Here is a 27,056-nt window from a genome sequence, read left to right as displayed (position 1 = left end):
AGAAATGACTTGTAAGTGATACAACTAAGAAATGGCAGCACTAGAAGTGTGGTACATCAGGGCTCTGTTCTATGTACCATCTAGTACCCTCAGCTGAGAGAAAAACAATACTCATTGCTCTCAAAAACTCTAGGGATCCTTTTGAACTCATCTTTGGTGACATAGCTCCAATTAGTCTGAAATCTAACATAGGCTTGGTTGATGGCTTGCCAGACAGTAACTAGCACTCTGGGTCAGGAACTTTAGCCAGAGCCAAGAGTTCAATCCTGATGAATCAAATTAACAGCTATGACTCAAAAAGAGGAGGGCTGGTAACTGCTCTTTTATTTCCTATAACTCAAGCTACAGAAAATAAACTCGCTTTGTAGCATTTCATCCCTCACCTACTACCCACCCCTAGGACTATTTCCCTATGAGTCTTTCAGCCCATTCTTAAAACCCAGATCCCTAAAAAACTAATGTTACTACCTGGATCGCTTTCATTCTTCAGTCTGCAATGTATTGAATGACTGAACTGCTTGTACTAGTTCTTTTTGAACCTGTGTTCTGGGTTATGTTTGCCCTTGCAAGTTCCCAGGGTTAGATTGAGGATGGAGATGTGTCCTTTGTGAATTAGACTGATACAGTGAACTTGAAAATTTGAGTTCAGTTATTGATGTATTTGATTTATTGGGGGTCTTCCCCAAGAAAAGCTTCCGATATAGTTGAAAAGACTAAACAATATGACGCCAAAAAGAGGGAAGATAGAGATGAAAACTACAGGAGGAAAAACTAGATCTGTAAGAAAAATTAGTGGAGGTAGATAAGAAAAAAAGCCAATGGAGAATTTGAAATGCTGTAGAAATCTTGGCAGCCCACATCTTCAGAAACAAATGCAAACACTGGAATCTGTGTAATGAACCAGAAAGAGTACATGTACATTTTGGAATCACTCAGGTCTAGGGTCAAATCTTTACTGTGCTGGGGAGTGTTTAACAACTGGCCCATCATAAATGAATAAATAAATAAATAAGAAAGCCCTAATTTGCAGCTTTTGTTGCAAATTATACAGTTATTAAATACATGGTCTAGGAAAGTAATGTCACTGAACACAGATTTGTGAAGAAATGCACAACAGCACATACAAATACAAATACAAATTTGTATCCCTCATACAAATACAATAGATGTAAATAACCTCAAGAGCATAGATGATAGTCAAATATAGGGAAATCATTAAAATTGATGTTTTTGGGTTTTTATTACTGGTAAATATGTATTTTTTTGAGGCAAGGTCTTGCTCTATGCCCAAGCTGGAGTGCAGTGGTGTGATCACACCTCACTGCAGCCTTGACCTCCCAGCCTCAAGCAATCCTCCCACCTCAGCCTCCCAAGTAACTAGGACTACAGGTGTGTGCCACCATGACTGGCTAATTTTTGTATTTTTTTTTTTTTTTTTGGTAGAGACAGGGTTTCACCATGTTGTACAGGCTAGTCTCCAACCCCTGGGCTTAAGCAGTCCTTCTGCCTCAGGCTCCCAAAGTGCTGGGATTACAGGTGAGAGCCACTGTGCCTGGTCTTATTACCTATATTTTAAAATATAATTTTAATTTGTAAGTTTATTTAATTTTTTAAAATGGCTGTTTAATGATCAGCTTGCAAGATTTCAGAAAATATAACAATCAGCCCATGCAAGCTGGTATGAGCTACCTCCATCACACCACTGATGAATGATGATACACTTGATCCTTATGATTGCTGGATTCCATATTTGTGAATTCACCTACTCTCTAAAATTTATTTGCAAACCAAAAATCAATACTCAAAGCATGTGATGGTTAATTTTATGTGTCAATTTAACTGGGCTACAGGGTGCTTAGATATTTAGTTAAGCTATATTCTTGGTGTATCTGTGAAGGTGTCTTTGAATGAGATTAACATTTGAATCTGTAGGCTGAGTAAAGTAGATTGTCCTTCCCAGTGTGAGTGGGCCTCATTTAATTCTTAAAGGCTTGAATTGAACAAGAAAGTCTGAGAAAGGAAGAATTTGGTCTCTCTCTGCTTGACTGTCTTTGAGCTGGGACATTGGTCTTCTCCTGCCCTTAGAACCAAACTGGGACTAGAACTTACACCAACAGCTCTCCTACCTCTCAGGTCTTTGGACTTAGACTGGAACTGTACCATCAACTCTCCTGGGTTTACAGCTTTGACTGAAGATCTTGGGACTTCTCGGCCTCCATCGTCTTGGTGTGAACCAATCCCCATAATAAATCTCTCTCTCCTTCCCTCCCTTTCTCTCCTCTCTGCACACACACACACACACACACACACACACACACATTTTATTGGTTCTGTTACTGTCGGCAAATCTGTACAGGCCTGCAGCAACCTCAATTCTTGCCTTCTCAGAAGAAAGAATATGACTGCGGGAGCATAAGGCAGAATGAAAGACCAAGGCAAGTTTCTTAGAGCAGGAGTGAAGTTTATTTAAAAGTTTTAGCGCAAGAATGAAAGTTACTTGGAAGATGGCCAAGCGGGCAACTTGAGAGATCAAGTGCCTGGTCTGACCTTTGACTTGGGGTTTCCTATGTTGGCATACTTCCGAGGTCTTGCATCCCTTCTCCCGATTCTTCCCTTGAGGTGGGCTGTCTGCATGCATAGTGCCTGCTAGCACTTGGGAGGGGCTGCACTCGCAGTGTGTTTATTGGAGTTATATGCATGCTCACTTGAGGCCTTCTTCCCTTACCAGTTGAATGCTCCTAGAAGGACATATAACAGTTAAACTTCACAATTTTGCCTCTTAATAAGCATGCTTGAGCCCACTCACCCAACTACTGAGATCTTATGAGGAAGCTGCTGATAACCAGTTTCAGGTTTTTTCTATCTGTTGGGAGACTGCCTTTCCTTGACACCACTTTGACCAATTCTTATCTTAGAGAAACAGTGTAACAACCACCTGACTATCACCTGATAGTCACCTGACATTCCTGGTTCGGGGGTGGCCCTCTTCTGCCCTGCTCATGCCTGACTAGCTACATACTGTAACAGTTCTGCTTCTCTGGAGAACCCTGATGAATACATGCAGCTTTTATAGTCATCTATGGTGAAAATTTTGAGTCACTCGATGCACACATTCTCAGCTGCGGCTGAACAAGGCGCCACTCTGCCTTCTTCATTCAACTCATGCTGTAAACAAATAATTTCCTTTTTGTAGTCTGTCTAGTGACACAACTTTTGCATCTTTGTGCTTTTTGTTGGTGATTTTGCTGTTTAAAACGGCCCCCACGTGTAGTGTTAAAGTGCTGTCTAGGGTGCTTAAGTGTAAGAAAGCTGTGATATGCCTTATGGAGAAAATGAAGCCACCTTTGCAAAATAACAGTGAGAAAATTATAACAGTGAAAGAAAAGGGTGCTTAAGTGTAAGAAAGCTGTGATATGCCTTATGGAGAAAATGAAGCCACCTTTGCAAAATAACAGTGAGAAAATTATAACAGTGAAAGAAATCTGATCTAACTAACCCTCATCTTGCCTTTAACCTCCAAACTGCCCTAAATCATTCCTTGGGCTTGGGACAAGCTAACCTTGGGAACATTTAGTTTATAGTTTAAATAATAGCCATTCCCCAAAACTAAACCACCCTTTGTAAAGCTAATGAAAGACCACCAGGTTAGGAGAATGAGAGGAGCCTAAATTCTGCTAAGGTGTAGACATAAAGGATTATAAACCATTATTCTGGAGGTTACAAGATTTGCAACTTCCCCAATTACTCTTGCAGATAACATCTGTCTTATAGAACCTAAGATTAGCCTTTTGTGATGTCTTTTCAGGTTTTTGCATTTCTGATGACCAATGTCTCCACCTGGACCTGCCTATGGCCCCACCCAGGTGGTGGTCCTACCTGGAAGTGAATTGAGCACTCACAAGGACCATTTTCCACATGTCTATGATTGCATCACAAACCAATCAGCAGCACCCATTCTCTGGCCCACCAAATTATCCTTGAAAAAACCCTAGCCTCTGAATTTTCAGGAAGACTGATTTGCATAATAATACTCCAGTCTTCCATTCAGCCAGCTTTGTGTGAATTAAACTCTTTCTCGATTGCAATTCCTTTATCTTGATAAATCAGCTGTATCTGGGTAGCTGGCAAGGAGAACCCACTGGGCAGTTACAAAAATGCATGTGTTGATAAGCTTCATTCAGGAATGAGTTATAGTGCAGTTGGCTGTGAGTGCAATGGTAATTAACCAATAATACAGATTAAATAGGCAGTCTTTAAACAAATGCACATAAAGCAAGGTTATATATTAGTCAGTTGATGAAATGTGACTAGAGGGTCCCAGAAACCCAACCCTGTATTTTTCCTAGGAGTAATGATCCAGCATTGGCTAATTCAGTGCTTGCAGTGACTTCTTAGAACATAACTATCATGAATAACAAGAATAAAATGTATCTACCTTTTAGGGGATAAGTGGCTCAACTGAGGTAGTTTTGCACCCAGCACTATGCCCGACACACAGTAGGAAAACAAGGTTGATTCTCTTCTCCATCTCACCTCCCTGGGTGGTGGTGTGATGCTAAACTAGGCAGGGTCGCAACTAGCAGTTGTGAAATCTACAAACAATGAATTTTGTCATTTTTGGCTTCTCTCCTCCTCCAGAGAGGTGCTTTGGAAATTAGTCTCATCCATCAATTCACAGTCCACTAGATGCCTTTGAACTACATACAGAAAGGTGGTAACAAACAATGGAAAAGAACTGCCTTTAGTCAGGAAGTTTGCCTTCCTACCTAAGGATCTCCTCTGGCTGACGATTGCCAATTTCTCATATTTTTTTCAAGTTGCTTTCCTTGAAGTGACCTGGAGGCATTTCCTGTCCCAGATCTCAGCATACTTACAGCAAAAGCTTCCACCTCTCATTCTCCATCAGGACTTTGACTTTCTTGCTTGAGGGTTAAATCTTCAGTAATATGTAATCCTTTCTATCCTCCCATGGCCATGTGCCCATCTTCCTGCCTTGTCGTGCAATGCAGACACTACTGACAGACTAGGAGTTTGAGAAGGCTTTTTCCAGTTATAAATACAAATTTGTATTAGTTCCATTGTTTAGCTCATGTCCTTTCTCTTATTAAAGATGACAACCAATAAGATTATGCTACTCCCTTCTCAAATCCCTGAAATGTTTCCCACTACTCTTAGCCTAAAACTTGCCCTCCTTACCACGGGGATAGGATATGGGCCCTGTATGATCCGTCCCTTGTTAACTTTGCAGTCTTATGGCCTGTGCCTTCCTTTTGTTCATTATGCTTCATCCACACTGGCCTTCTTGTTATTCCTTGAATTTAGAAGCATAGTCCCACCTTGCAGCCTTTGTCTTTCAGGTTCCCACTGCCTCTGTCTGGATTGCTCCTATGCAAGATTTCCCCACTGGCTGCTCCTGTCAGTAAGGTCTTAGCTCAGATCACCTGTCCATAAGGTGCCTTTAACCACCCAATCTGAAGAGCCCTGGCAATCACCATGAAATCACCTTATTTCTGCCTTACTTTTGTCCTTTTGAGATGGGATTGTTCCCTTGACATTGACCCCCTTTTTGGGCAGGAACTGGAGTGGCTTGTTTCACTCAGCCTGCTGAATGCTGGAACTAGCTGGTTGCTCCTCTCTGGCAAAAGCAGGCTTTGTGTGGGTCCTGAAGTGACATCCGAGTCCCTGTCCTCTTGGCACCCTGGTTCTTGTCCGGCATCCAGGAAGAATCAGGTCATATAAATGGATTGAAGGGTGGTGTATGCAGAGGATTTTATTGGGCCATAAAAGTGGCTCTCAGCGGGATGGGGAATTGGAAAGGGGATGGTGCAGAAAGAAGGTGATCTTTCCTTGAAGCTGCACTGTCTGAAGTTAGCCACATCTATCTGTAGTCTCCAACACTTGGTTGCTGCTTCTCTGCTTATCACTCAGCCGCCTGTATCCCCGACACTCAGCAGCTTGTATCCCCAACGCTCAGCTGCTTGTATTGCTCTGCCAGCTGAGTCCTTTTATGGGCACAGGATAAGGGCATGGCAGGCAAAAAAAACAACATTTGGGCAGAAAAATGGGGTCAGCTGTTTTTACTTAGGGCCGAGTTTCCAGGCTTAAGGGTGGGGTTTAGTGGGGAGCTCAGCCGTGCCATATCACTTTGTCACTATGTGAAATTGCCTTGTTTTAAGGGCTGAATGGTGTCTTCCTCCAAATTCTTGCTGAAACCTTAACCTCTGTTGCCTCAGAAGCTGACAATATTTGGATGTAGGGCTTTTAAAGAGGTGATTAAGCTAAAATGAGGTCACATGGGTGGGCCCCAATCCAAGTATGACTGGATTCCTTAGAAGAAGAGATTAGGATACAGACATACACAGAGGAAAGACAAAGTGAGAAGGAGCCATCCATAAGCCAGGAAGAGAGGCCTCAGGAGAAATCAATCCTGACGGCACCTTGATCTTGGACTTCTAGCCTCCAGAATGGTGAGAAAATACACTTTCTTATTGAATTTATTTTCTCATGGTCTCAGCCACCCAGTCTGTGGTATTTTGTAATGGCAGCCCTAGCAAACTAATATTCCTTGTTTATTTTTTAAAATAGACTTTATTATTTTAGAGCAGTTTTAGGTTCACTGCAAAATTGAGAGGAAGGTACAGAAATTTCCCATAACCCTCCTGCCCCCACACTTGCATGGCCTCCCCCATTATCAACATCACCCACTAGCGGTACATTTGTTATAATTGATGATCCTCCATTGACACATAATTATCATCCAGAGTCCACAGTTTACATGAGGGTTCACTCTTGGTGTTGTACATTTTATGGGTTTGGACAAATGTATAATGACATGTATCCACTATTAAAGTATCATTTATAGTAGTTTCCTGGCCCTAAAAACCTATTCTGTTTATTCATCCCTCTCTCGCCTGCAACCCTTGGCCACCACTGATCTTTTCACTGTCTCCACAGTTTTGTCTTTTCCAGAATGTCATATAGTTGGAATCATATAGTATATAACCTTTTCAGATTGGCTGTTTCACAAAGTAACATGTATTTAAGTTTCCCCATATATTTTCTGTGGCTTGATAGCTCATTTCTTTTTGGCACTGAATAATATCCCATTATCTGGATGTACCACAGTTTGCTTATCCATTCACCTACTGAAGGACATCTTGGTTGCTTCCAAGTTTTGGCAACTATGAATAAAGCTGCTATGTATGTATAAATTTCATCCATGTATGGATTTTTGTGCAGACATAAATTTTCAACTCCTTCAGGTAAACTCCAAGGAGTATGATTGCTGGATCATATGGGAAGAGTATGTTTAATTTTACAAGAAACTGCCAAACTGTCTTCCAAAGTGTGTGAACCATTTGCATTTCCACCAGCAATCAACAGAGTTCCCCTACATGCTTGTCAACATTTGGTGTTGTTAGTGTTCTGGAATTTGGCCACTCTGTGACATTTGTAGTGGTATCCCATTGATGTTTTAATTTGCATTTCCCTGATGATATATGATGTGCAGCTCCTTGTTTATTTGTTTTTTGCTTCCCTTTATTGTAAGTTCCATAGAAGCAGGAACTTATCTGTCTTATTTATCATTCTGTCCTTAGTGTCTACAATAATTCCTGGCACCTAGTGGGCTCTCTATAAGTATTTTTGGGTGATTGAATTATGCAGCCAGGGAACTGAGCCTTTGCTGTTTATTTTTGGCTCTGCAGATATTTTCTATTATTCAGTAAGTTAAAAAAAAATAAACTTCTTACCTGAAGATGTGCTTCAAAACTTAGTCATGAATGCTGGAGCACAGACCTTCTTGCCTTGTTTCACAACTGTTTCATTCACTCTCTAGTTCTTCATGTCCTCTTTCTTCAGTTCCTCTTAGCTTGTTTCTAGCCACTTCTCTAGTCTCAGTCCTGCATCTCCCTCCCGTGATGCCTGGACTTGGGATGCTGGTGTCAAATCCCCTTATCCAAGCCTGCCATAAAGCCCCTCAGCTTCTGTGCCTGAGGCACCAGTGAGAGAAGCGGAACCCACACAGGGAAATCCTGAGTTCAGAAAGAGTTGGAGACAAAGTACTGTCTCCTGCTTGTTTCCTAACAGATGGAATGTTAATTGCTAACAGCTCCCATCTTACTAGTTCTCTCTTAACTGGGTTCATTTGTTTCTTTGACAAACATTTCTTGTGTCCTATTACATGCCAGACTCTATGGGAGGCTCTAGGAATACTGGCTTTATGCTGCTTATTTTGTTTGCTCTCCCACATCTATTGTCTGCTGTGCACCGTGGGAGGCTGGACCCTGTAGCCTACGTCCCCCAGGCTCCGCACTGTCAGCTTTCTGCTGAGTCCAGCCAATGGGTGGTACAACAAGGCAGGAAGAGACAGACATTGGGGTATTTTCTTTCCACCCAGGTTTATAGCCCCCAAAGAGTGTCCTCTATTCCACACTAGCCCCTCTCACTGGCCTCTGGCTACAACCCAGGGGTGGTAAAGGCTTCCCATACTTGCTAGCCTCTGGGTGCCTCACTCTCCCTTGTTTGATGTTGTAATCCAGCCCATGCCTCTGTAAAGTCATTCTTTTATTAAAGTTTCTTCAACTTAACCATCTGACAGTGACTCTGTTTCCCACCTGGACCTTGGCTAAGGCAGGCTTTATATAATTTTTAAATTTCAGTCTGGATGCAGTAGCTCATGCCTGTAATCCCAGCACATCAAGGCCAAGGTGAGAGGATTGCTTGAGGTCAGGAGTTTGAGATCAGCCTGGGCAACATAGCAAGACTTCACCACTATGAAAAATTTAAAAAATTAACTGGGTTTGGTGGTGTGTGCCTGTAGTCCCAGCGACTTGGGAGGCTGAGGTGGGGGGGATTGCTTGCTCCCAGGAGTTTGTGGCTGTAGTAAGCTATGATCGCAACACTGCACTCCAGCCTGGGCAACTGAGAGAAACCCTGTCCTTAATTTTTTTTAATTAAAAAATTAAAAATTTTAATGTTTAGGAATAATATAACTTTTCTTTGTGCTCCAGCACTTTGAGAATAATCAAGGGTGTGGGTCCCAGGATCCAGTTACAGTGCTGATTGGTTCTGAGGGACCACCCAGCATCCCAGTAGTTCTTGGTACACCGCTCTCTCCTTTTGTTGTCCTATCATCTCTCAATGTTGTTAGCATTGTTGCCACTGTTCCCACTGAAGCAAGTGCATGGCTGGTGGAAACAGAATTAGGAGGCAGGAATAACAGATGCTTAGGTTGGATATGGCAGCCCCAGTAGTAAGCAATGGGGCCTACAGAAAAGGGAGTTGCATTTTGGCTACTTGGGAGAGATACTGCTATAGTTTGAATGTCCTCTCCAAAACTCGTTTTAAGGTAGGACCTTGTCCTTATGCATGAATTAATGCTTTTATTTCAGGAGTGATGAAAGGATGAGTTTGGCCCAGTTTCCTCTGTCTAGTATGCTTGCTCTCCCATGTGGCACCTTCTGCCATGCGATGACCTTCACCAGTTTCCAGCACCATGCTCTTGGACTTCCCAGCCTCCAGAACCATGAGCCCAATAGGCTTCCATTCTTCATAAATTACCCAGTGTGTGGTATTCTGTTACAGCAGCAGAAAGCAGACTAAGACAGATGCTTATAGCATTAGATTATGCTATGTTTACAGAACTGAAGAATTCATGGATTCCAAAAAAGTATATTTTTTCATAGTCTATATTTTTGTGTCTCAGAGGAATGTCGGTGGTTTAACTTATTAGAATAACTCATGCTTGAAATCAGCATGAGTTATTCTATTGTTGGGGGTGGTTATAATGTTTATAAGATTTTAATAGGGTACCTGCTTTATTTTTTATAATACTTGTGATAGTGGTGGGGTGTCTGGTTGAATTTCAGTGCTATTTTTATGGCTTTTGAGTACTAGATGACCTAAGCTTAGAGCAGAAGAGCAGATTGACAGAGACAGTATTTCACAGGAAAGACAGAGAAAGATGGAGAGAAGTTCTAACAAAGTGAGGTACAAACCAAGAGAAGATGATGTGGGCCAAACTCCGATGAGGGGTGCATACACAGAGAAAGGAAGTTTTGTGTTGTGCTTTGGGTTGTTTATCCTAGGTGCCTCTTTTAAAATTTTTTAAAAAATAAGCATAACCTGATATATTTCAGATGATCTCTATAAACCATTTTTTTCCAGAATAAAGTGCTACATAAAATTTAACATTGAGGTTTTAATCTTAATTTTCAAAGAGATACTATAGTCTATCTAAGTTAACGTAACATTACTTTCTCAATGATCACAGTGATACTGGGAGTTGACGAGGCTTGTAACAATCTACTGGGATGACGTGAGCCTTTATTAACCTCATCCAGTGAGATGCGATGTTTTACCCACATGAGCTGGTTAGCATTTACAGTAAAAGGCACTTACACTGCACTCTTAATACTTATCTTTATTATGAAAGTGTTTCCAAAGTAAAATGATCCTCATAATAATGATTGCTTCCAGAGATCAAGAATGAATAATCATATTTTCATATAAAAATCAGCAAAACACAATAACAATACATAAAATAATTCTAATTGGCTAACAGTATTTCATTCCATTTCTGACAGAGATGCTCAAGCACTGAATTGTCTTAAGAAAACAAGTAAGGTTTTGTCACCTATCCTATTTCTCACTGCAAGTTGAAAAAAATCAAATCCAAACACCACCACCCCTTCTATGACAACAAACGGCTGTGGAGGTAAATGACTATGTGGGCAAAGAGTTGATGAAAATCATGAGCTTAGGGGCTTTATGAAACTTTGGGAAATCAAACTCAGAGGTTGTTTTCCATTCTTAAAGTAATGAAGCTCTAAGTTAAAGTTTCAGAATCATCACATAACTGTTCCTATTCCATAACTCATTTCTTTTTTTGCAGGTAATCTTATTTTTTTAAGGGTAGTTTCATGATGACAGTTTCAAAAAATTACCGTGGATAAAGAAAAAATTGTCTCAATGAAATAGAATTTTTCACTGAACACAGAAACCATCTCAATAGTTGCTGCTCCCTGGTTTCTAGGCCATGCAACAGACATCAAACTAGGAAGCCAAACTTTCACGGACCTGTGTTAAGAAAAACACACATATATGGGCATACTACTTTTTTTTTCAGAAAAACAGAATTAGGCAGAGAAGGAAGTGTGGGTGTATAACTGATCCACAAGCTATTGGGAAATCAATAGCTAAAAAATGTCAACACCCTGGCTGCCTTTTATCAGGAACTCCAGGAGGCCGAAAGGAATGTGAGTGCATGAGATAAGCAAGACAGATCTTAACGGTCCCCTCACATCCCTTTCTGGGCAATCTCCAGAATGCCTAGTTTTGTGGAGGCGCCATGTACTATCTGGCTGCAGAGACTTTCTTAGGCCCCGTGTTAGACCCCATGGGGTCTTAGCATGTGGCCATGTGGTAATGCATTCCTTTCAAAGGCTTTGGGTTGAACTCAAGTTGGAAATACCCGGAAAAGACTAAGCTTCTCCTCTGGGTGTCTGTGGATCCTATTAAAAATATTCATGATGCTTTATGTTCTCCAGTACAATTTTCTCCATGAAAACAAGCATCAGATACACTACCTCTAAGTATTTATTGGAGGGGTTCCAACAGCCTTGTGGACAGGCCTTCTCAGCAGCTACTGAGTGCCCCCTAGGGGTGGGGAGGGGCCAGTGCACACAGAGGCAAACCACAGAGCCCTTTTCTGGCCTATTATTATGAAGAACTAAAATGTGGCCAGTGAACCAGTCAGTGCTCATCACTATGGGGTACTTTGAGAATGGCACAATTTCATTTTACCAAAAGAAACCTTTACTGGCTCTGGGGACTGCAACATCTTCATTTTAAAATATTTTGCTGCGTTTTCTTCAAGGGCGGCTTGTGACAATTGAAGTGTTGATTATTCCTTCCATGGACAGTATGGTAGTGGCAAGTGCAGTAACTGGGCTCATTGCATTTTCTCTTTCCATACAAGTTACTGCAACTGCCATGTGATCACTTTTCCAGCAGGCTGACTTCGATTTGATTTTTTTCTTATTTAAATGTTAGAAACATCTCAGGGCTATTATTATTTATCTACAAAGCAGAAATCAGCCAAAGACAAAGGAAAAAAGTAAGCTAATCAGAACCTGAAGACCTGAAATACCACATGAAATGTAAACATTTAACTTTTTATTTCCAAAGGATTTGTTGAAGCCTCTCTGGAGATAATGACATCACCACACACACTGATAAACAATCTTTTAATACCTTTGGAATTACTCTTTATAATTTTTATACTTCAAATTAAGAAAACCGCTCAAATGTTCAGGCAACTTTGGCATTAACATTTCCAAGAAAGGGACAAAAACAACTATTAATGCAACATCATGAAGAGATTGGGGACAATTGTGGGTGTCTATAAAGCTCTCTTTGAAAAGCTCTTTAAAGCGAACTCAGGTAAACGGAAATGAAATCTGACTTTTTACTTAGGCCAAATAACAATGAGGTTTGAATATAAAATGGAAGATTCAGGCCCTTTCTACCTAAGATGAAGGCATTCAGTTTGCTCAAATTCAAACTCCACCAAATACTCTGAATGGAAAGTTTGGCAACAGAACTGGACATGTAGAGGTTCACATTTTGATCAAAGGTGATCTGATTTTATCTCACTTCTTGCCTACCCTTTCTGGCTTGTTTACCTTGACCAGATGCCTGTGGCATTAGATAATGAGACCTCAGGACACCATCTGTCTGGCAGCCCAGGAGAAGTAGGATGCTAATAAACCCTGGGGTAAAGCAGCAATCATTTGCATTTTTACCACATTATACTTGAATAATCCAAAATACTGAGAGTTGCTTCCCTATGCTCAACATCCATAGGACCAAATTTGGAAAGGTGAACTGTAGTTGCCTTATGTGCTGGCCGTAGGTGCTCTCATGACCTGCGCTTAGCCATATTTAGCTCTCTGGCTAAGAGGCTGAAAAGATTCTACCACGTTCAGGTGTGTGGGGCACATGACCAGGAGGCTGACAAACAAGGAGGGAAGTTTCTATTGTACCTGGTGAGTGGGTTTCATGAAAAGAATATGGTTAAGGATGAGTCAGTGATATTTCGGTTTTATCACTTTTGGAGAAACATACATATAAATACATAAATAGAACACACGTTTTTATATCATTTATTTTGACCTGAGGCCAAATTCTACTCGATTTTCTACTGTCCCCCTACTAAGAGATCCAGAAAAGCTATTAACATTAGAGAATAAAGTATTACTTCTTCTAGAATCCTTTCTACATACCCCTTTGTACTCTGGGAAGGTTTGAATGTGACCAGGAAGGAGGAGATATCAACACAGGCTAAGTTAATTAACGAAAAACAGCACTCTGACTAACCTACAGTTGAATTTACAAAATACACTTCAAAGCTATGGCCTGGTACAGGGAGAGGATGAGATACTGCACATATTTTTCTCTCTCAGCCTTATCAGGCTACCACGGGAAAGCCATAGACAGAGATATATTATTCTACACCATAAAAGCCTGCAAACCCCATTTTAATTAGCCCCAAAGAACTCTGCCCTAAAATGTAAAATGAAATAAAAATCTCTGGATAACATAGAAGACTGTGTGAAGTGAATGCCATCAGTTAGAGAGACCCCAAGTGTTCCCAGTTCTCCTTCTAAGTAACTTCTGGGGGGAAAAATGATTACTTAGATTTGCCTTTGCTAATGACAGACCCCATTTACTATATTTTATGCAATTCTTCTAAACCTTTAATTTACAAGCTGACCTCCTTGAAATTATTCTTCTGTGCTCGAGTGTCATATGATCTAAACCTGAACACATGGATCTCTCAAGTTAATTTTACCCATTGAGAGGACTTGCCCCAGACACTAAAGCAAGCTAAATATGTTCATATTTTAATTAAGAAACTTTTACCTTCTCAAAATTTTCAGCTATAATATGCTATTACCTTATACATATACCTGCATCTTAGCAGATGTTCTGAAGACTAACAAGTCCTTTTATGATTGTTCTTACAAACTCAACCATCCACGAATTACACTCCTAGACATATGCCTGTTTTGTGAAATAAAATAACAAGGCTCTAAAAGCAGAATTATTTGCATCATTTTCTCAATAAACAAGCAGATGTATTTCTAAGCCTCTTCAATTATTACTATGGACCATAACAGAAACATATTATTTTGTAAATAATTAGGGAAAGATATAATATTACAGTACGAATTTTTTGGTTGGGAGCATTCTTTTAACTATTAACCCACAGATTGCAAATTGTGGGCATAAAGCTTTAATTTTTTCAAAGAATTGAAATTAAATGTGAATGGTTCTGAGCAGGATATGCACTCTCTGGTGTTTCTGCACACTTGTTAGCATTTCTGCTGTTGTCTTCACAGCCCTGATTCACACATTTATATTATGGCATTTTTGTTTGGGGTTCATTTTAAGTGACGGCCTTCTTGATTTATGAAGGGTTTTATAATCCCTTTTTCCTCTTAATAAAAGTTAGAAGAAGAGAGAAAATCTTTGGCCGACATATGGTTTTCTTATCTGTACATAAATAACACTGCTGTGTAGGAGACTTATGGAAACCTATTCTTCAGTAATTTTCCTCATTGTTGATATTGCCATTGTCCAATAGAATTTTTCATTTTTCCAGAAACAGCCCCATTTGAAAAAAATTCCTGGAAACCAAAGAAGGATTGTAGTGTAATGCTGCTCAGTGTCTAGTAGCAGGAAAGTCATCTGGATTACATTTAAGGAGAAAAGCAAAGGGTAAAATAGTCTTTTCTCCCATTGGCTTTATTTTGCTCAGCAAAATAAAAACATCAACATCAAGTACTAGATAGGGCTTTTTCTTGAAACCTGGTTGCATTAAAGTGCTTTGCACTGCACAGGTAATCTTTATCAACTCTTGAAAGATTTTTTTGTCCCCAAATATACTTAACTTGTTTCTTTTATAACATAAGACTGCACTAATTATAGGGTAGTGGCAAAACCTGGCTGAAATCAGTTGCTCCCTTTATGTTATTCCCAGAACACAGGACAAATTCCCATTCTTAACAGTGATTTCCTTGTTTATAACTATGAGCTTCAGTGAATATCCTCCTTCAAAATCAGAGCACTGACCTCATCACAGAGAAAAGCAAACAAACAAACAAATACACTCTGTAACCTACAAGGTTAACCCTTAACTAGCTATCACACCCATTGAAGAAATCTTGGCTGTGTGCACAAGAAATGAAATCTATTTCAAAGCAATTTAATACAAAACCATTCAAAAAAGTTCTCCAATAACCATCTTCTTTAATTTGAACTGCTAATTGAACATGAAGGGTGAAAATTAAACACCTAGTTCGTCCGGTTTAAATGGTCACTGAGACTGTATAGGCAATTTCAAAATGGGCACTGTAACTAAAAGAAAGCAAACCTATTTAGAGCTGAATGAGAATCTTGCACTGGGTTTTGCTTGCTCTAAGTGACAAAGTAAGCTGATGGTCATAGCACGTTGGACTACAGCAAGAGAAAGGGGGAGAAGCAGATGGAGCATCTCCTTCACTGTCATGAGCCCAGTGAGTAAAAGGAGTGAGGAAACGCTCTTTTGTCCACAGATTCACAAATACAAAAAAATAAATAATATTCTAAGACAGTACAAATGCAAATACTGTTCCCTTGTGTCAATTACATACAGCATGCCTACAAAGAGAGAATGGTAATTCTTCTTCATTCACAGACAGGACACATGGCAGTGCACTATTCAAAATGCTTTGATAATCTTAATTTTTGTTTCTGGTGCTGAGATATTACGAAAGGAACTGCATTTGCAACTTATTAAATACTTCCAGGAACAAATAGTTCACTTTGCTTGGGACTTGTAGTTTTGAGTAATTAATCATCCATGGAGCAGGAGCCAGTCAGGAGATACCCGTTGGTACCACTGGTCCCATTGGTGGTTGTCGCAGTGTGGGGATTCTTCCCCGGAGGTTCTGAGTCCTCCTCATCTGAGCTAGACTCAATATCACTTCGATCATCCTTGGACACCTGTGGAGTAGAAGCAGGTGAGTATAACCAGCACCTAAGAAATCATCAAGGTATGGCATGCTAGAAGCACATGCAGTCATACACAAAGGGAAATAGATCCCAATGTTAAAAAACTGAAGAGGATGAGAACATTGCCATAGCAATAAGTTCCCCTTCATTGGAGAGATAAAATGTAGGCGACAAAGTCATTTATGAAGGAATGTAAGTATCATGGAGGGCTAGACTTCTTGACCTCTTTAAGGTATCTTTCCATATTGAGAATGTACTAGACCATGAATCCCACTTTTAATCAAAAAGTAGCATACTGTGTCACTGGAATGGCGTCATAGGAATTTGGTACAAATGGATCAATTTACTCATTGATGATCACATTCTCCTTGAGAATAATTTAAAGTCAGCTCTCAATTAACCATAGCAATGGAGATAGTCACTAACTCAGAACATCGGAAAAAAAATTCCTATTTGGCTTTTTCATGCATTGTTTTATGATTACATTTTTATTTTTTGTATGCTATAATTAATTAGGAATTTTGTTTTATATGTCACACAAATAGCAGCAGGAGGCATTTTTTTTCTTTTTTCTTTTTTTTTTTGAGTCAAGAGTCTTGTTCTGTTGCCCAGGCTGGAGTGCAGTGGTGCGATCCAACTCACTGCAACCTCCACCTCCTGGGTTCAGGCGATTCTTCTGCCTTAGCCTCCTGAGTAGCTAGGATTACAGGCATGCGCCACCATGCCCAGTTAATTTTTGTATTTTTAGTAGAGACAGGGTTTCACTATGTTGGCCAGGCTGGTCCAGAACTCCTGACCTCAGGTGATCCACCCGGCCTTGACCTCCCAAAGTGTTGGGATTACAGGTGTGAGCCACTGTGCCTGGCCAGGAGGCATCTTAAGAACCTGCTGGGTGGGGTGAAGCTTGAAATATTTCCTGAGGAAAATCCACTGACCAGATCATCAAGAACTGGCTCCCGGCCAGGCGAGGTGGCTCATGCCTATAATCCCAGCACTTTGGGAGCCTGAGGTGGGCGGATCACCTGAGGTCAGGAGTTCAAGGCCAGACTGACCAACATGGAGAAGCCCAGTCTCACCTAAAAAAAAAAAAAAAAAAAAAAATTTGCCGGGTGTGGTGGCGCATGCCTGTAAATCTCATCTACTCTGGAGGCTGAGGCAGGAGAATTGCTTGAGCCCAGGAGGCGGAGGTTGCAGTGAGCCGAGATCGTGCCATTGCACTCCAGCCTGAGAAATGAGTGAAACTGTCTTAAAAAAACAAAACAAAACAAAAAAAAACTGGCTCCCATCCTGCCAAGTCTCTTCAATCCTCCATTCAATCTCACTAAGTCACATGGAGGTCAAAATAAGGTGAGAAGATGTAAATCTATACATTACCATAAACGATGAGAAAAATCCTACTATTTAGCAAGGAAGTAGTTTTTGGGGGAAATTAAGAAAATACTGCTTTTAAGATAAAAATAGTTTGAACCTCCTATTCTGTAAGTCTAAATTATGGTAAGCATTTTTACCCAGAAGGCCTTAAGATTCTTGAGTAACTCATCACTGCTTACTTATATTTTTCAGTGGTGTGACAAAAGAGACCTGGTGGCCTCCCTTCATAGGAATTTTCCCAATCTGGTCCTCCTGTGATTCTCTAGGGGGTGGGATGGGGAGGTGGCAAAGTCTCCTGGGAGGTATGGCAGAATTAACTGGCGCTTTCCCACATCACATCCTGTCTGTGCTACCACTACACTCTAACATGAGAATCCTGGACTCCCTCCACCCCTCCCGACTTGAGAAACTACAGTTCCTGTGGGAGAACGTCCTCTCTCTCAGGTGGGTGGGGTCAGGAGAAAGTGAAAGCTGAGAACTACTGCTTTATGTCAACCAGTGGTGATGAAGTAAATATAAAAGTGAACCTCACTCCAATACCCTTTGAGATGGGACTGAACTCACACAGGCCATCTCCAAAAAGATTTAGATATTAAGACTCTAAAATGGCTAAAGATAATTGAACTTAAACATTGTGAGTCACAAAGCCAGCATTATAGTAAAGTTCCACTATGTTGATAAGTCCATTAGTCATAAATAGAAAACTCCAGTTTTACAAAGTGATTAATTTACATTTGCATGCTCAGTCAGATTTTTTAAATTGCACTTAGAAAAATCTATACTTACGTTACCTTCAAAGAAAGGACAATTTAGAATATCTCAAAATAGCCCAGAGGAAAATAACTCATGGTCAAGATGAATCTTACTGTCCCAGGTGAGAGCCGCAAGGGCAGCTAAGATATTCTGAAACCTGAGATCTAGAATAAAATTAATCATCATCTCTCTTCATAAAGTAGAAGGAATAAGTTGAAGAGCAGGCAACAAGTCTGGTAGAAATAGCAATGCAATTAAGGACATAAGTAATCTAAGCAGCATTCTTGCATATTTAGTTATTGTTATCATATTGACAGTTTTGTGCATGTTGATTAAATTTGTATCCAAATGAGGACAAGGAGATTTTAAAATAGAAATACCTGTTCATTTCAAAGAGTGAGAGGTCACAGAGAAAAATGAACTTTAGCTTCTGAACAATTAATTGATCAAAATAATTAGGATTTCTACTAGAGCTGGTGCTGAGAAGTGGCTTCATAGTACACGACTAGATGCCCCGACTTCCCCTGCAGAAGAGGCCAGCTCTGTCGACCTTGAAGAGTCAGAGTGGTCAGGTGCTGCCATATGGCCCCAGGCAGGTCAGGCCCACAGCTGATGCTCAGGCCTCCATTCTGCAATGTGTTGATCCTCTCCCCCTCCAACTAGTTCTGTTTCTCCTACTTTACTTTGGTCTATTTCTGTCTTTTAGCCAACACATTAAACACCAGTGAAAGAAATTCTTCTTCTCTGTTGGATCATGCAACATTTAGCAGAATACAAGCTCACACCAAAGGGCCCTAACAGAGCTGTCTCTAGTGTCCTTTGCAGCTCACAGAGCTACAGCTCACGTGAAGCCTCTAGCCAGTGCCAATAGGTTAGACAGAACAATATGCGTGGAAACAAAAGCATCTGAGTGCCCCTCCAACAGGCAAGAGGCACTCAGGACAGGGATAGAGAGAGAGGAGGAGAAACTTACATGTAAAGGGTTCCACTTCCCAGCCTTCCAGGGTAGCAGAAGGAAGAGAACAAACAAGTAAGAAAATGTCACAGAGAATGATCTGGAAAAGTCTCTGCTCTACACACAGGGTCGGGGCTGAGGCTTAGGAAGCTTTATTCGAATCAACCTCAAGTCCACTTTTAACCAAAAAGATTTAACTAAATCTTGTTGGAAGTCATGAACAGATTTGTTTTTCAGTTTGAAAGAAACGTTTGTTTAAACCGGCATACTGCACCAAGCGACCCTTCTCATAAAAGGAAAGAAGTGATTAAATTTCTGTTCAGTATAAATATAATCAGAGGAGGTCCAAGGTTGACAGGAAGAGGGAGAGTGAACACAACAAATAATATATTATTAAGTCTAAAATTACAAATGCATATCATTGGGTGCCATCACCAGCAAAGGAACCTGAAGACTTAAAAAATGAACTAGAAAAGGAAATGACATTTTCGTTTATGTTTCTAGGTAGTTTTGCTCAATTCTGAAGAAATAATACCAATTTTGATGAAATATGAAATAGTAAATAGTTGATCCAGAGAAATTACAAAAACAAAATTTTTAAAGACATATTGGAAAAAGTGAGTTGTAGCTTACCTTGCCTCTTGAAACAGCTTTGCAAGCTATTTTCACAATCAAGTAAGACCAGAAGCAGTTCAACCCTTGTACTAGCAACAGCAGTAGGTTAAAAACCCACCAGGAAGGGTACGGTCCAACGATCTCCCAGCTTTCAAATAATGTGGTATTTAACACCCTAAGGAAAAGAAGGAAGTGATTAGTGAACGCGGCATTTTCCTTTGCTTTCCAAGGAACTCTAGTCACTGCATGAAAGCACAAGGTCAACAATATCTCCCAACTACCCCCTCTCTGGCAGGATGGTATGAAAGCTTGCCAGGTACTTAGAAATGTCATTTCCTGGAGAATTACCCTGGTGGTGTGACTTTCATTTGGTTTTAGGTTAATTAATATATTTTTTCCCTAGTCACTTCTTTAAAAATGATAAATATAACAAAATTTACCATCTTGACTTTTTTAAGTGTACGGTTCATTGGCATTAAGTACATTCACATTGTTGTGTAACCATCACCACCACTCATGCTCAGCACACTTTTCATCTTTCAAAACCAAGATTCGGTACCCATTCTACCTACTAGCCTGCATCAACCACCATTCTCCTTCCTGTCTCTGTGAATTTGACTACTTTAGGTACCGCATAAAAGTAGAATCATACAGTATTTGTCCTTTTGTGACAGGCTTGTTTCATCTTCGAGGTTCATCCATGTTGTGGGGCATGTGTCAGAATTTTCTTCCTTTTTAAGGCTGAATTACACATATATGTCATATTTTATCCATTCATCCATTGAAAGGGAACTTGGGTTGCTTCTACCTTTTGGCCATTGCAAATAATGCTACTATGAACACGGGTCTACAAATATCGCTCTGAGTATTTATCTTTCAGGCATATACCCAGAACTGGAATTGTTGGATCATATGTTTCCCCCTTCACTTTTCCATCTTTTTTTCATTAATTTTCATTCATTTTTTTTGGTTGTGATTCTGCATCTACTTGTTAAAAGGCCTGTATGATCTTTGAAGTTGCTTTTGGGCTTTAAACAAGTGCGAAGAATGCCATTCAATGCCAACACACTGCAAAAAAAGAGATTAACTCCTAAACATCACTTAAGTACAAGCCATATGCTCAGCACAGGGAAAAACACAGTGGAAGTGAGAATATGAGTGAGACCTAGGCTTATATCTAGTAGGAGAGTCATTAGAGGGTCCTTAATTTTGTAAGGCTTCCCCTGGAAAAGCACTGACAATTGAAATACATCATTTTGAAGTGATGCCTTGAAATGAGTATCGGAAGGATTTTTGACAAAAATGATTAGAGAACAATGAATGTAGTCCAGGTGCCGTGGCTCATGCCTGTACTCCCAGCACTCTGGGAGGCCAAGGCGGGTGGATCACGAGGTCAGGAGATCGAGATCATCCTAACATGGTGAAACCCTGTCTCTACTAAAAATACAAACAATTAGCCGGGTGTGGTGGTGGGCACCTGTAATCCCAGCTACTCGGGAGGCTGAGGCAGGAGAATGGCATGAACCTGGGAGGCGGGGCTTGCAGTGAGCGGAGATCGTGCCACTGCACTCCAGCCTGGGCACACACCAACAGAGCAAGACTCCATCTCAAAAATAAAAAATAAAAAAAATAGAGAACAATGAATGTATTTAGTTTTAAGAGTAGGTAAGAGTATGTATTTGAATTAGGAAAAATTATTTGAGGTAACTGGTTCTCTCTGTAATCTACCATCAGAACTAGAATGGAACAGCCACCCGGAGCAGATACATAAAAGGCTGGTTTTAGTGCTTTGCTCTGGTCCCTGCCTGTGTCTGCTCCAAAGCACTTGGAAATTGACTCATGTCATCTGGACTCATATTGCTGCCACAGAGAAGCACAGCACCTGCATAATTTTGGAATCATTCTTACTCTCTGCTCTCCTCCTCAGCTTACCCCAGGGATGGTTTGGAGACACACAAGAAAACTCACCTAAGTGCATTTCTACCGTCTGCCACTGCAGCACTTTGCTGGGACAATCTAATTCTATAGGAGAGGCTAGGTGGATAACACTTAGTGGCTAAAGGGAAGGCAGAGAAAACTCTCGAATTTAAGACATAGACCACACATATAAAAACATAAGACAAATAGATAATTTAAATAAAATAAATTGTGATGAGAGCTTTGAGAGAGGTTAGAAAAGTACTTTGTGAATTAGAAAAGAAAAAAACAGGCAAGGCACGATGGCTCACGCCCGTAATCCCAGCACTTTGGGAGGCCGAGATGGGCGGATCACCTGAGGTCAGGAGTTCAAGACCAGCCTGGCTAAGATGGTGAAACCCTGTCTCTACTAAAAATACAAAAAAAAAAAAAAAAATATTAGCCGAGTGTGCTGGTGTGTGCCTGTAGTCCCAGCTACTCAGGAGGCTATAGCAGGAGAATTGCTTGAACCCAGTAGGCAGAGGTTGCAGTGAGCCGAGATCGTACCACTACCCTCCAGCTTGGGTGATACAGTGAGACTCCGTCTCAAAAAAAAGAAAAAAACAATTATTGCAGCTGGAATAAGAGATAAAGAAAAAAGAAAAAAGGAGAGGCTAGGCACTGTGCCTCACTCCTGTAATCCCAGCACTTTGGGGGGCTGAGTTTAGGAGGATTGCTTGAGCCCAGGAGTTTGAAACCAGCCCGGGCAACAGAGTGAGACCCTATCTCTATATAAATAAAATAAAAATTAACCATGTATGGTGGCACATGCCTGCAGTTCCAGCTGCTCAAAAGGCTGAGGCAGGAGGGTCACTTGAGCAGGAGTTGCAGGTTACAGTGAAGCTATGATTGTGCCACTGCACTCCAGCCTGGGTGACAGAGTGAGACCCTGTCTCAAAAAAATAAAGGAAAAAGAAGAATGAAAAATAAAATAGACAAATAGGTTCTTCCCCACCCCCAATTTTTGCAACTCCTATTTATAGACTAGAATGAGACTAACAGTTTGTCTCCAACCCTGCCATAGTAGTTGTCTTTAAAGAGTAATACATAATACACATGTTAAAATTCTAAAAACAATAGGATAGAGTTTAATGATTTGAATTTTACAAGTCATTAAAAGAATAATACCTCATGAAAGAGTTGTATTCACTCTGGGGAAGGGGGAAAATATTAGGAAATCTATTAACATATTACATACATAGGCCAAATTGGTATAAATGGAATGATTTCAACAGCATCAAAGACATTTGGTAATGTTTAATTCCTCATTGTTGATGTTTAACAATTAGAATACAAAGGACTTAGTATGATTTTTATAACCCTTTCATATCAGCATATTAATAAACGCCAGAGTTACTTCCTTTAAAATCAGGAAAACCATGGACAGCCAGTATAACCATTATTATTTAACACTATTCTGGAAGCTCTAGCCATTGAGCATGGCAGGGACTCAGAGACTTAATTTCAAATACATAGACATAAAATATCTATAAGTATTTTAAAAACAGCAAACAACCAAAATGTCCCATAACAGGAAACATTAAAAATTAAAAATTTAGTTTTCATTCTTATTCCAAAAATTATTTTTTTTTTGCATTTTAAAAATTTATTTATTATAATTTAAGTTCTGGGATACATGTGCAGAATGTGCAGGTTTGTTACATAGGTATACATGTGCCATGGTGGTTTGCTGCACTCCTCCACCCGTCATCTAGGTTTTAAGCCCCGCATGCACTAGGTATTTGTCCTAATGCTCTCCTTCCTTTGCCCCCGACCCCCTGACAGGTCACGGTGTGTGATGTTCCCCTCCCTGTGTCCCTGTGTTCTCACTGTTCAACTCCCACTTATGAGTGAGAACATGTGGTGTCTGGTTTTCCAGAAATTATTAATAATTATTAATACTTATTAATACATACAAGTAATTTGTAAAAATGACTAAATTAGGATAATGCCTATTTTCCTGCCTTGTTTATTATCCGAAGAAGCAGTTATCTCTTTAAACATCAGTTTGCAGGCCAGGGGGACAACAAGGCTCAACTCTGTGGTGGTGTGCGAGGACTCACACACCTTACACTTTTCTATCTCCAGCACCCTGCAAGACACCTGGAAGTAACATGCTTGCTAGACACGTTTGTTGATTGACCACGTGTTTGCTAATCCAACAATCCAATAAATACGAAGAAGAAAGCTCTGGAATAATAAAAATAATTTTATTTCAAAACTAGCTCTGCTTCTTGACATACTACACATTTTGATATTCAGAGAAATTTTAGTTCCCTTTGAACAGAAAGGGGTTCTATGTAAATAGCAACAATGACTGCATTATGCCATTCATTATACGTTAACCTTTGCTGAATTATAGACTGAGAAGCTTTCTCGCCATTGTGATGCTAGGACTGATGCTACTGCTTGGCTTAATTTGAACAGGATGTCAGAGCAGTCGTTGGCGACAAGGCATTCACATTAATTTCTGAAACAATGCATCAGGATTTATAGGCTTTGCCATGACAATCATTGGCACCTCTGATTACTTTTGACATGCTGCTCAAAAGTAATGGGATTTCTTTGAAAATCGACTTGGCTTCCTGTAGAGACACTTGAGAAAATACAATCAGTGCAACAAATGGATATATCTCTCAGTGAGAAGCATGGTAAGAAAAACAATATAGTAGGAATTTATACTAGGGGAGAGAGAGAACATATGACACCCGGACTCTAACAAACAGTAAACCCAGGAAAGAGCCTTTGTTTGGCCCAAGAATGTTACAATTGAGGAAACTGTTCTTTTTTTGGACAAACTATTAAAATTGTGACTACAGAATCTTATTTCTGGGAGGTACTTTAGGAGTATGTACTTTAATGATGCCATCACGAACCTATGGTGACAGAGTTCAGGATAGTGGTTGTGATGTTAATACTGTCAACTTGATTGGATTGAAGGATGCAAAGTATTTATCCTGGGTCTGTGAGGGTGTTGCCAAAGGAGATTAACATTTGACTCAGTGGGCTGAGGAAGGCCGACCCACCCTTAATCTGGTGGGCACAATCTAATCAGCTGCCAGCGAATATAAAGCAGGCAGAAACATGGGAAGGGCGAGACTGGCCTAGCCTCCCAGCCCACATCTTTCTCCCGTGCTGGATGCTTCCTGCCCTCAAACATCCGACTCCGAGTTCTTCAGTTTTGAGACTCAGACTGGCTCTCCTTGCTCCTCAAGCTTGCAGTCAGCCTACTGTGGGACCTTGTGATCGTGTTACTTAATAAACTCCTATATATATCTCCTATTAGTTCTGTCTCTCTACGGAATCCTAACTAATACAGTGGTTGTCTTTGAGGGAGGACTGACTGGGGTTGGGGGGATCTGAGGGAGGCTGGACACTTCTATATCTTGATCTGGGTGATAATCACATGGGTTATACATACATACAAATTTATCGAGCCATATACTGAAGATTTTTTGCACTCTATTGTATATAGGAATTATACGCCAATAAAATAAAATGGAAGACAGTACCCTGTGGGCCAAACAAAACACATATGTACAAAAAACACACACAATGTACAGCTCTTGGCTTTAATAATTACTGTAATATCAGTGTTCTCCTTACATGCTTAGATGCAAATGGGTATGGCCTTAAGTATCTTATTTAAGACTACTTTGTTTTTGCTTCACAAAAACAGTTGTAAACTGTTCTGCATAAATGTGTTCATCCCCCACACACATAATAAAGAACTGTATAATAGTTCTATGATAATCAAAGTTAAGATAAAGAACCCATAAAAGGTAGGAATGAGCTAAAGTAAGTACACGTCATGGCTAAATTAAATCTTATGATTCATTAAAATCACCCACCAAGGCTAAGCTATTGGGGTGGTCACAGATGAATCTGTATTCAACATATGGCTTCTAAGAAAATAAATTCTTTTCTTTTCCAAATAATAGCATCGAACCTCTACTGTTGCCTCATGGAGAGTACAGAGGCAGAAGGGACCTGAGACCATTTTTCTTTTCATTCATGTTAGGCTCACTTAACCACTAGATGGCATATCATGCATGAACAGTGCATACTCACGCAGGTTTGTTCTGCCCAAACCTTTTGCCAAGGGTGAGTCCCAGTACAGAAAACACTTGATCTCCAGGTTATACCCCCCCATTCTAAAAATCCCATCAAATGAATGGGCATCCCATCAAATGAAGGAAGAGGCATCAGTCTGACCTTTTTTCATCCTGCATTTGACAGAAATGTGCCTACAGGGCAAAGCTGGGCTCCATGCATTTCACTGCTGATGCCTTGATACACCTGTGACCACCCCAATTATCTTAGCCTTGGTGGGTGATTTTAATGAATCTAAGATTTAATTTGGCCATGCCCTGTAGTTACTTTAGCTCATTCTTACCTTTTATGGGTTCTTCATCTTAACTTTGATCATCATAGACATAAGGGATATGTGTGTGGGATGCACACATTCATGCAGAATAGTTTACAATCTTTCTTTTTGTGAGGCAAACACAAGGGAGTCTTAAAGAAGATACTTAAGGCCATACCCATTCGCATTCTAAGAATCACTGTGACTTAAAGCATTATGCTTTCCCCTGAAACCTGAGGACTGAGGTCTCAACGATGTCACAGAGCGCAGTGTAAAGAGACCTTCACTGGCATCTTACTCCAAGAAGCTACCTCCAATGCTCAATTTCCCCATTCTCATGCAACTTCCAAGTAAGAGTTTAAATCCATTCTCTGTAATATGTAAAATTAGATGAACATTCTTTCAGCCCTGTACATCTTACTTTTAAATACTCCAGTGACATACAGGCAGGAGCAAATAATGGTAATCAAGACGTTAACAATGGCCCAGGTGATCTTATCGTATGAATGGGTTACAGGTGCATGTTTTTGACGATACCATGGCCCTTGGCCATGGCAAGTAACCACAAGTTTGCCTCCGCTGCTCCTCCCCTACCTTAACCAAAGAGTTCTATCTGAGCCTTGGGTTGTATGTTTTTGGAATGATCTCTAAAAAAACCCACAATAATAATCAGACCCAAGTCAAATATCCAGAGCCAAGATTTCTTCTCTAAGGAACAGAGTCAGGGCCTCACTTTAAGGAGTGCTACAGAATGTCAGTGAGGATACCTTGAAAAGTAAAATGAACTTTGTGGTCAAAATTAGGGTGTGGTTTACTTCAGAGCTTTTGAATGGTCTTGACTTTGCTTTCCCAGACAGACCTCAGTGTATTTCATGATGTCTGTTCCTCTGGCATATATGTTCATTTGACCTACACAAAACATAAATGAAAGTAGATTCTACCTAAGATGACCAATCTGCTAGCATGTTTTGTCCATTTTAA

At 40.3% G+C, this 27,056-nt stretch overlaps 1 protein-coding gene across 2 annotated transcripts in view; it reads right to left on the bottom strand.

Moving 5' to 3' along the window:
• Positions 1-10,408: 10,408 nt before the first annotated feature.
• Positions 10,409-27,056, bottom strand: part of CERS6 (ceramide synthase 6) — a 327,054-nt gene continuing 310,406 nt past the window's right edge. Inside the window, exons 9-11 of one of the 2 annotated variants that reach the window (XM_054477374.2) lie at positions 19,772-19,928; positions 19,157-19,180; positions 10,409-16,050 (exon numbers count right to left, since the gene is read on the bottom strand). In XM_054477374.2, coding sequence (XP_054333349.1) covers positions 15,898-16,050; positions 19,157-19,180; positions 19,772-19,928 — 334 coding nt within the window. In that variant the 3' untranslated portion in view covers positions 10,409-15,897. The remainder of the gene's footprint in view (positions 16,051-19,156; positions 19,181-19,771; positions 19,929-27,056) is intronic. The other variant, XM_054477375.2, reaches the window with a different exon arrangement.

Source organism: Pongo pygmaeus, chromosome 11 (assembly GCF_028885625.2).
Source record: "Pongo pygmaeus isolate AG05252 chromosome 11, NHGRI_mPonPyg2-v2.0_pri, whole genome shotgun sequence".
Lineage (NCBI taxonomy): Eukaryota > Metazoa > Chordata > Mammalia > Primates > Hominidae > Pongo > Pongo pygmaeus.
Note: the sequence above shows the minus strand (reverse complement) of the source record. Positions and strands in the feature narration are given on the sequence as shown.